Below are 11322 nucleotides of genomic sequence, written 5' to 3' on the forward strand. Positions count from 1 at the left end.
CTTCCTAGAAGAAAACTTTCTTGACAGTCACCAGGGAATTCGAGGCTGAGGTTAAAGAGACGAGGTGAGTCCATGCCTTGGTTGTGAAGCCAATATTAATGACTGGTGAAATTCAGGAAGAAGCACAACCTAAATTGGTGCGTTCCTTACTTCAAGAATTTAAGGACTTAATGCCAGGGGAGATACCAAATGGATTACCGCCTATGCGTGATATACAACACCGCATAGATTTGATTCCAGGGGCCAATTTACAAAACTTATCTCATTATAGAATGAATCCGAAAGAGAGTGAGATCTTGAAATAGAAGGTAGAAGAGTTACTACAAAATGGTCATATCCAGGAAAGCATGAGCCCTTGTGTTGTGCCAGCATTATTGACGGCAAAGAAAGATGGGAGTTGGAGGATGTGTATTGCTAGAAGGGCTATAAATAAAATTATTGTAGGGTACAAATTCCCTATTCCAAGACTGGATGACATGCTCGATAGATTATATGGGGCAAAGTGGTTTTCCAAACTTGACTTGAAGAATGGGTACCATCATATTCGAATTAGGCCTGGTAATGAATGGAAGATAGCTTTCATGACAAAGGAGGGGTTGTATGAATAGCTGGTAATGCCATTTGGATTGTCTAATGCCCCAAGCACATTCATGAGGTTGATGAATCAGGTATTGAAACATTTTATTGGGAAATTTATGGTGGTATATTTTGATAATATCTTGATATATAGTCAGTCTGAGGAAAACCACATATTGCATTTGAGGGAGGTATTGATTGCCTTGCAGGAGAATAAGCTATATATTAATTTTAAGAAATGCAGTTTTATGGCAACGAACTGTTACTCTTGGGATACGTGATATTTACTGATGGAATACAGGTTGATGAGGTTAAAGTTAAGGTGATTCGAGACTGGGCTGCACTAATAAATGTGTCAGAACTTCGCAGTTTTCATGGGTTAGCAAATTTTTATCAGAGATTCATCAAGAACTTTAGTACAATTACAGCCCCAATGACAGAATGGTTAAAGAAAGGTAAATTTCAGTGGAGTAAGGAGACAGATAATAGTTTTACACTCTTGAAGGAGAATCTGTGTACTGCTCCAATTCTTGCACTCCCAAATTTTGAGAAGCTGTTTGAAGTTGATTGTGATGCAAGTGTAGTTGAAATTGGTGCTGTTTTATCCCAAGAAAAAAGGCACTGGTATTTTTCAGTAAAAAGCTCAGTGATACCAGAAGGCAGTGGAGCACATATGATAAAGAATTTTATTCTGTGGTATGTGCTCTTAAAACTTGGGAACATTATTTAATTGGTAAAGAGTTTGTGCTATACTCAGATCACGAAGCATAGAAATATTTAAATAGCCAGAAGTAAGTTAGTAGTGATATGCATGCCAGGTGGATTAAGTTTTTACAAAAGTTCCCTTTTAAATTACAACACAAATCAGGTGTACATAAAGTAGCAGATGCTTTGAGTAAGCGAGCTATTTGATTAGTTACCCTAAGTAATGAGATTGTAGGCTTTGAGCAAATAAAGGGGACTTATGAGGATGATGAAGATTTTGCTGAAGTGTGGAAGAAGGTGTCGCACAATGAGTCTATTGATCTCTTTCATATAAATGATGGATATTTGATGCATGAAAATTAGTTGTGTTTGCCTAGAACTTCCCTACGAGAGAAGGTTACCGAAGATTTGCATGGAGGAGCTTTGGCAGGGCTATTTAGGGTGTGATAAGACAATTGCATCAGTTAAATAAAAGTTTTATTGGACACAACTTCGAAGGGATGTAACCAAATTTGTTGATAGATGTTTTATCTACAAGAGAACAAAAGGACATACTAAAAATACTGGGTTATACATGCCTCTTCCAGTACCTGAAAATATTTGGGAAGACCTATCTATGGACTTTGTTTCGAGATTGCCTAAATCTCAGAGAAGTGTCGATTCAGTATTTGTAATGGTTGATAGATTTTCAAAAATGGCACATTTTATTCGTTGTAAGAAGACTTCAGATGCAGTTGGGGTGGCCAAATTATTTTTCGGAGAAGTTGTCCGTTTGCATGGAGTTCCCAAGACAATCACTTCTAATAGGGATAGTAAATTTCTTGGGCATTTTTGGCGTACCTTATGGAGAATGTTTAACTCCTCTTTAAATTTTAGTAGCACTGCTCAGCCATAGACAGATGGTCAGACTAAAGTTGTCAATAAAATTCTTGGTAATCTGATTCGTAGTATTTGTGCAGATAAACCAAAGCACTAAGATTTGGCATTACCACAAGCAGAGTTTGCTTATAACAATGCAGTTCATAGCTCTATAGGCAAGTCTCCATTTTCAATTGTGTACACTAAACCACCGCAACACACTCTTGACTTGATCAAACTTCTGAAGTGTGGTATTTCTAGCACTAAAGTTAAGCATATGGCAGAACAGGTTGTGGAAATACACAAGGAAGTCAAACGGAGGTTGGAAGATGCAAATAAGAGATATAAGAAAAGCAGTTGACAAGCATAGGAGACATGAGAGCTTTCAAGTTGGGGATCAAGTTATGGTGTTTCTGCGTAAAGAGAGGTTTCCAGTTGGGACTCACAACAAACTACAACCTAAAAATTAATGAAAATCCTATGTGGTTGTTCTTCCTGATAGTATGGGAATTTCCAAAACCTTCAATGTTGCAGATTTATCCATGTTCTGTGATTCAAAAGCTCCTTTGTACTCTGATATTCACTCGAGGACGAGTTTTTCCCAAGTGGAGGAGACTGATGCAGACTAAAGCAAGATATTTACTTTTATAGCATTTTATTAAGTCTTATTTATGTTTTATTTTATTTCTTTTAATTTTGTTTATTCTTAGGGATCTTTTTACATTCTAGGGTTTTTTTAGGGTTTCTATTATTATAAATGCTTGTAACTTTGAAGCAATGAAGGTATCGAATAATTTCCCCAAAAAAAAAAATAAGTTCTCTTTTTCTATTGATCAGTGTATCCGCTGAGTTAATAACTCACTGTTTTATCACATGATACAAAGCTTGAAGTTTGTTTCGCCTCAGGTTACCAGATCCTATATTGGAGTTTTTCTAGTCAGGTGATAAACTATTATTTCCTTCTATGTTTGATCACATTGAATGAATCAACAATGAATCTACACTCCTTCAAATCTGTAATGGATTGTGTATACCTAAGTTCATTTTATTGAAAACTCAGTATAAATTGTCAGCGTTGCATTGCATATAATTGTGTTGGTTTGACAGAAAATTGGTGTAAATTTGCAGCAATGCAAAGCATATAACTGTGTTATTTTTTGAGAAAACTAGTGTAAATTATCAACAATATATTGTATATAATTGTGATAGTTTTATAGAATACTCAAGTGATTGATTTGGTAACATGATTTCTGCAAAGCTGGTGCAATTCCAATTTCCCTTTCCCCCCATGAAAAATAAACATTTCTAAAAAGACGAAATAAACAAGTTTAAGACTTATTTTATTTATATCTTTTAATAGATTGTTTGGTAAGGTAAATTCTTACCTTAGGGAAGGACCCATTTTTTTCTCGAGCAAATAAAAAACTAGAAACCTCAAACAAAACAAAAGGACCCTTTAGACTTAAAATATAATAGAAAAGTAATATAATTTATTTTCAGTCCCGAAACAAAAAAAAATATAAGATATTACAAATCTTATTTGATGATGGTTAAATGTTTTTTTGTATTTTCATGAAAATTTAGCAGAATAGTGATATGGCAAACACATTATTCTTAAGTGTTTTTTTGTATTTTATGTTTGGATTGATTAATGCATAATTGTTTATATATGTTTGGATTGTGTATTTTCATGAAAATTTAGCAGAATAGTGCTTTTCTATATTTTCATGAAAAGCACTCTCAAAAGAAAAAGTGTGTTCACAGAATTTAAAAAAAAACATTTTTTTTTCTAAAAGTGCTTTTACAGAAAGTAAGATTATATCTTATTATTACCAAAATGCCCTTTATATGTACTCTTTGTGCTATATAATCTTGCTATATTGCATAATAAATGTAAATTATCCACTTTGCTTGTCCAACATTTATTATATTAATCCTGTTCCATTATGGCATCTAAAACTAGTTTATTGCAGTTCATGTTAGCCAACCATCCAGATGGTGTTCCGTTATCTTGCTTCTAAGAAAAATATAGCATGCTGTCGATGTTTAGATGTTTATTTAATTAATACATTTAAGTTTCTGCTTAATGCCGATTAACATAAACCGGTCAAATTAATTATCTCAAAATCTACACAACCAAATATATGAAAAACGAAGAAGAAAAACTGTATTATTTACACACACCCACAAAAAAATAGAGATTTTATTTAACAAACACCAATCAATTGAAGTACTGAAGGCAGGCATTCAAACTCAAACCTTCATACAAACAAGTTGACTGCTATGAAAACAAAAGCTCGGTGCCCAAAATGAGAGGCTGAGAAAATAAAAGGCTGGAAAAATCACTTCTCGTTGCGAACAGTGAGGTTGGTGGTTGAGAAAGATCGACAGCTGAGCGATGGGAAACATAGATAATAGTGGCTCAAACCTAATAAAAAAAAGGCATAGTTTGTAATTATAGAAATCTTAGAAGGGTAAAATCGTTAAAAAAAACAATTAACCCTCCCCAGCCAACCATTTTTGGTGGGTTGATGAATGGAGAGAAATTGGTTGATCCATGTGTTACCCATTCACCATTTTAATGGGACACTAGTCCGGTTATCATTATTTATTTAATTTATTATTTTTTAAAATGAGCATAATCAATCATTAATTTTTTTAATAAAATAAAATCATAAATTATCATGTCATGCATTAGAAATTTGGAGGGGGTGTTTATATAATTCAACTATTTGAAGGGTATATATGCAAACATAGGTCAATTACGGAATAATCCTTCTCTGGTAAGTCAAGAGTAGAGGGGGGCACGGGCCGGTTAACCGGGCCTGCCGGGTCCGACTTGGAACCGGCTCGGCCAACACTGTCGGACCGGCGAGCCGGGTTGACCCGGTGAACCTGGCGGTTCCGGGCCACCCGAAACCTGACCCTGACCCGGACCTGGCCCGGGCCACTCCCCCAAACCGGCGGCCGGGCCGAAACCCGCCATTCCGGGTCGGCCCACCGGGTTTTGTTTTAATTTTTAATTTTAAAAAATTTAACTATGAAATATAATTTAAAAATAATTTAAAATAAATAAAACTCAAATAGAATGGTTAGGATGACCATCACTCCTTTTATATGTAAATATTAGATTCATAAAATAGCCGATGTGGGACTAAATGTCAATAACTTAAGATTTATGTATTAATTATATATTTTTGTAAAGAAGCCATTCCTATAAATTATTTATAGGTGGGTTGGCTCAAGTAAGCCCGTTTGGATTGCGGAATAGGAATGAGAATAGGGGGAATAAGAAAAGGATATGAATGTGAATATGAATAAGGAGAATGTGAATAATGTGTTTGGATTGAGGGAATAAGGATTGGGAATAGAAATAGTAAAAAGGTAAGATGTAGTAAAATTACATCAATACTCTTATAGGTAAATGGTATGATATTATATAAAATAATGGATTATGTTTAATGATAAATATTTACCATTATTTATTATTAATTATTTATAATATAAATATATATTTCAATATATTATAATTTTATAATTAATCTTAATAATTTATTTAACTATTATATATTTATTAAATTAGTTAATATCATTAAATATGTTTAATTAAGTTAATTTCATTTATTGATTTTGATTTAATTTCTCAAAATAATTTAATTAAATTATTTAATAAGTAAAGCTAAATATATAAATATGTAATTATATATGCTAGGGGTAAATTAGTAATTTTATAGCTAAGGCATACTTCTCCCCCCATTTTTGGGTGGAATAGGATACCTCTCATAGGAGTAATCTTTTTCCCATGCATGGAGGCAACTCATGCCTTTCCTGGTTACCAAACAAGGGCTTGGGAATGAGATTACCATTCCCAAGCCCTCAATCCATGATCCAAATGTAAAAATTCAAAAACAATGCTTGTGTCTCAAGTTCAATCCTTGCCAAAAACTTTTTTTCCCCTTTTTGTATAAAATTTAATAATTATTAAAAAAAAATATTTAAGATAATTTCAAAAAAATTGCATTATTAAAAAATTTTAAAGTTGCTAATTTATTTTGTTAAATGTTCATTATTAAATGTTGTTGGCAATGTTTTTAAAACCAATATTATTTGATATGGGACTAAATTTTAATTTTTCCTAGGATCATTTTATAGTACATTACATCAATGAAATTATGTCGATTTTATATAATTATATTTTTTTTATAAATAATTTGATATAAATTATATTTTGTTTAAATAATTTCAATAATGGAGATGATTAATAAATTTAAAAACAATAGATTTTAATATTGAATGATGAATATTTTCTCTATGTTAATAACAATTAAAGTAAATAAAATAATATTAAATACAAAATGATTGGATCAAGAGGAGCATACACATAGATTATAAGAAAAATTGAAAAATAAAAATTGTTAGAGATTTATAGTTTTAGCCAACGTCCATTTGGTCTATTGGCATCGGGTCTCTTGCGTAGGGTGTTCGCCTCGAGTGTTGAGCGCAGCTCCCCTAGTTTGATCCCCATCTCGCATAAGGTGAGGGCACGGTTCGGTGGTGAGTGCTGCTCTCCCACGTGTTCGTTCCTGGGTTCCGACGCTTGTCGTCTTTCTCAAAAAAAAAAAATTATAGTTTTATTATTTTTCAAAAAAGACTAAAGGGTCTAGTGGTTAACTTGCTGCAAAAATTAAATGAGGTTATTTATTTATAATTTTTTCTCTTTTTATTTAGATCAAAATTATCATCTATTTATCTATCCATTACAATTGAGATTGACTTTTGTTCTTAAATTTAGTTTTGAATTCTAAAAGTTGCTATCGTTGTACTCATTATGTTGTTATTAAATAAAAAAATTATTAGACGGAAGGTTTTTCAACATAGAACACCAAAATATATTTTATAATTAATCAAAATAAATATAGTGTGAGTTTCATCAAGTACTAGTGTTTAAAATATTGAAATTGATATTTATATGAGCTTAAACAAATGGAAAGTGCACAAATAAAGTCAACATTCTATCTATATAAATACTTTTCCTTTTAGAGTACCAAATTAAGTTATTGCTTGAGTATCAAAATAAGGTCATGTGTTCAAATCCCGAACAATACAATAACCAATAATTTTTAATAAAAATAAAAATTTTAAAATTTTAAAAAATGAATCAACCTGCCGGGCTACGGATTTGAAATTCCTTAATCCGTAACCGGGCCCGCTACACTGCAGGCTGGTTATGGGTTACCGGCCCGGCCTGCCGATTCAGTTGAACAGGCGGGTTTGGCCGGGCCGGGCCAAAAGTCGGCCTTTTCCCTCCTCTAGTCAAGAGTATTCTCGAAAGAGTTGTCATGTCCATCCAACGGTCAGATTACGAAATGGCGCAGATCCGACGGTTCATGTTCTTCTTCGTTCCCGCTTGCCTCCTCGCCTCGCCGCCGGCGATGCTCATGGCTTTCTCTCTCGTCGGAGTCTCCCCGCAAGGTACTCCCTTTTTCCTTCTTCTCGAAACCCTAACCATTGGTATTGGATTCGTCGATCGATCCCCTCCTCCTTCTCCAGATGCGAAGTACTATGAAGGGACGGTGATCAAGTGCAGGGATGGATCCAAGACCTTTGGAAAGGATCGGCTCAATGATGGTTATTGCGATTGTTCTGATGGTACTGACGAGCCAGGTCTGTTGCAAAATTAAGCACTTTCATTTGATTTAGTGTTTGTATTTTGGTTTTTAGCATTCATGTATGCTTTGGATTTATCCCCCCCCCTTTTTTTTTGGTAATATTATTGATGCGCAATATCTTTGACTTAAGGAATTGAAATCTTTGATGCTATTTGATAGTTTGCGCAATGAATTTGCTTGCAAAGATTTATGAGTAAAGGAAAATTTTATCAAAATTTAGCTGAATTTTCATCAATATTCTTCGATAATATGTTTGGCCTGTTACAATTTGCTTGAAAATTTAGCTAAATTTTCATGAATACTCTGGAATAATGTGTTTGCCATGTCACTATTGACTTCAAAACTCAAGATAAATTTTCACCAATACTCCTCAATGATATGTTTCTCATATTACAATCGACTTCAAACTTTAGTATGTTTTTCATGTTACAATCGACTTCAAAGTTCAGCTAAATGTGCGCCAATAATCTGCAAAAGTATGTTTGTCATGTTACAAAAAAATTAGCTAAATTTTCATCAATATTGTGAAAAAAAAAATTGTTGTCATGTTACAATTGACTTAATATTTGATGATATTGTGTTGCAGGAACTTCTGCCTGTCCTGAAGGCAGATTTTATTGTAAAAATTTAGGGGATGCACCTCGCATTTTGTTTTCTTCTCAAGTAAATGATCGCATCTGTGGTATATATATTTGACAGAAGACATTATTTTCCTTGTATGCTTTTCTTTTTGGCACTTGTTTGTTTCTTGTTTATCAGCACTTCATTTTATTAAGTGGCAGTGATTGTATTTTTTCAGATTGTTGTGATGGAAGTGATGAGTATGAAAGTGGACTTAATTGTCCTAACATATGCCACAAAAATGGGAATTTCTTGGGCGAGAGAAATATCAATGAATTAAATTCAATGAATTTTGAACATCATACTACACAGGGTAGGAAATCTAGATTTGATATGGAGGATCTTATGGAAAAGTTCGAAGGTACTTTCTTTGCTAAGATATAAAAGCAATATGTCACAGCTGACAATTGTTCATTTGACTAGTATTTGGTGTTTGTGTGCAGGACTAAAACTCCTTATCATTTTAGAGTTAGCCTTTGTTGTGTGTCTGGCAGCCTTCTGTATTCAATATCAACGCAGAAGATCTCATAGGAGATTCTGTTTGAGAAGGAATCAGTAAGTTCATGCATTCTCAATATTCTGAGTTATGTTTATGAGAAACCTTGATTCATGCATTCTCAATATTCTGAGTTATGTTTATGAGAAACCTTGATTAAATTTTGTTTCCAGCAATGTATTAGCAATGAAAGAAAACTAGAAACTGTTAGGAGATGGCTATACCGTTTTTGTATTTTCTACTAGATTAATTATGCAGATATAAGTTATGGTATAGGACAATTGCAAACATGGCTTTGGAACAAAGAAAGAAGTTGAAGTTCAATTTGTGCCCCTTGGCTAGGTTGTATCAACTTATGTTCTAAATTGCATAAACAACAATTTATGAGAAAGTACTTAACGATGTGAAAAGAAGAATTATGATACTTTTTTTTTAAAATGATTTATAGATTTACTTACAATAAATTGTACCAATTGCAGTATCTAATCAAAGTTATCCACATATTTATCATGAATTCCCAAATTAGGATTTGTAAATTACAACTAGATTAATTACTATTCTGCCTTCAAATTTGATTCCTTGTCTTGTTCACAAAGACGACATGAAATGTTCTAAATACTCATTCCCAAGGTCATATAATTCCACTAATTCTTTCTGATTGCTGACCTCCTCTTCTATGCAATTCATTTTCTTCTGTTGAGGTCCCTTAGCTACAATTTCATCTTTGGTATCAAACTCCCTAGTTTTTCTTTTTTGTGCATTATAAGATCTCCCATATACATTTGAAATAGAGAGACGAACCGTCTGTTCAAAGCAAGTTCTTTCAAGAGCCTCTGTTACCAACTCCAGAGGGAAATTAAGGTAAGTCTGTGGGCCTCTCATTTTCAAAGCAGCCTTGTCATACGCCAACGCAGCTTCTTCAGCAGTACTAAAGGTTCCAAGCCAAACACGAGTACCTTTCCTTGCTGTGTCCCTTATCTCTGCTGCAAACTTACCCCATGGTCGCCTTCGTACTCCTCGGTAATGTCTTGTAGCTTCCTTTTCTAGTCTCAATGGTTTTGATTTGAGACTTACACAGTCACTGCTTCCAGAATTACATTGATGACTAGTTTTATGGCCATCCTGATGAATAATATCATCCAGCAATTCTTCCCATGATTCAGCTCCCATAGATATCCATCTCCCAAGCCTCGGAAGTCGTTGCAATGTTCTTGGAATATGAACTTCCCCTTTGAGTTGGGGCAACCCCTCCCGTTCTCTATAATTTGTTGACATCTTGTTTGATTCTTCATAATACCCCTTTGGTGGAGCATTGCCTGTGATGTAGCTAGCCCACATATCTTCTAATAGAGTGTCTGATGTTTCAGACCTCTCTACTTGAACCTGAATGGCCATAGTGGCTGGCAGATAGCATGAACTGAGAGAGAGGGGTTTAGGAAGGGAGTTTTTTGGGGTATATATAAATTTGCCAGCATTTGAACAGCTCAAAATTGTGGCTTACAGGGAAACCTGTGAGAAACTTGACTTTCAAAGAACTTGCCACATTATTTGACTAAATATTCGATCTAAGTTTATCATGGAAATTTTTACCGAATGGAGTTGACTTCTGTTATCGCAACAACCTTTTTCTTGTTTTTTTTTTATTCAGGTCTGAGTGTTTATTGTGGAATTGTGAGGACATTAATTGATCAATTGCCTACTTTCCATTCTGTCAATATGATCACTGTATTATATTTCTTTCTTCCAAATCGCTTTCTTCAACATATTGAAGTCAGAGATACTCTTTTCATTTTCCTATTCACACTTAATTTCATACCTCCCCGCTTATAATATCTCACGTATGAAGTTTTAGAATGAATGCATTTGATTAGAGTGTGCAATAATCTCTTATCTATGTCAAATGTATCTGTAGTTTTTAATTCTTTTGGTTGACTCTGATCTGTATCTTTTTCTATAAATCACCAACTTAGATTTGAAGTCATACATGAGAATGTCCCTCACACATTCATTGCTTCATCAGGTTATATAGATCAGAGATTGTGTTATGATGTCAGAGTGTGAAATATTATCTTCTTACAAGTTGCTGCCATTAGAAGGGAGCTCAAGATTCAAGCTACCGATTTTTCCATAATCCAATGCAACCACTTCCAGCAAAATTGAAGAAGTAGACTATACTTCCAAGTTTGGCTTTTGATATTATACACACAATTTAATTCTTGTAGTTGCAGGAAAATGCAGCATAATGAAATCTTCGCAAGTTGCTTCGATTTGGGACTATTATAGAGAATGCTCGGAGAATTTGTATCTTTTCACTTGTTTAAAAAGCTTTGTGATTGTGTGATTAGCAAGGAAATCAGGGAAGAAATCTTTGAATGTGGATGCCTTCTTTGCAAGCTA

General features: G+C 33.8%; 1 protein-coding gene across 2 annotated transcripts; it reads left to right on the forward strand.

The window, feature by feature from the left end:
* The first annotated feature begins 7444 nt into the window (after positions 1–7444).
* LOC120258207 (glucosidase 2 subunit beta) lies at positions 7445–11322 on the forward strand. 2 transcript variants are annotated; one of them, XM_039265566.1, is made up of 7 exons: positions 7445–7611; positions 7690–7803; positions 8395–8490; positions 8608–8790; positions 8873–8984; positions 9717–9945; positions 10946–11322. In XM_039265566.1, exons 1-7 carry the CDS (start codon positions 7479–7481, stop codon positions 10952–10954), a joined length of 876 nt encoding a protein of 291 aa, XP_039121500.1. In that variant the 5' UTR covers positions 7445–7478; the 3' UTR covers positions 10955–11322. The 2 variants fall into 2 exon arrangements, with proteins under 2 accessions (XP_039121500.1, XP_039121501.1); XM_039265567.1 differs by lacking the exon at positions 9717–9945.

Source organism: Dioscorea cayenensis, chromosome 4 (assembly GCF_009730915.1).
Source record: "Dioscorea cayenensis subsp. rotundata cultivar TDr96_F1 chromosome 4, TDr96_F1_v2_PseudoChromosome.rev07_lg8_w22 25.fasta, whole genome shotgun sequence".
Lineage (NCBI taxonomy): Eukaryota > Viridiplantae > Streptophyta > Magnoliopsida > Dioscoreales > Dioscoreaceae > Dioscorea > Dioscorea cayenensis.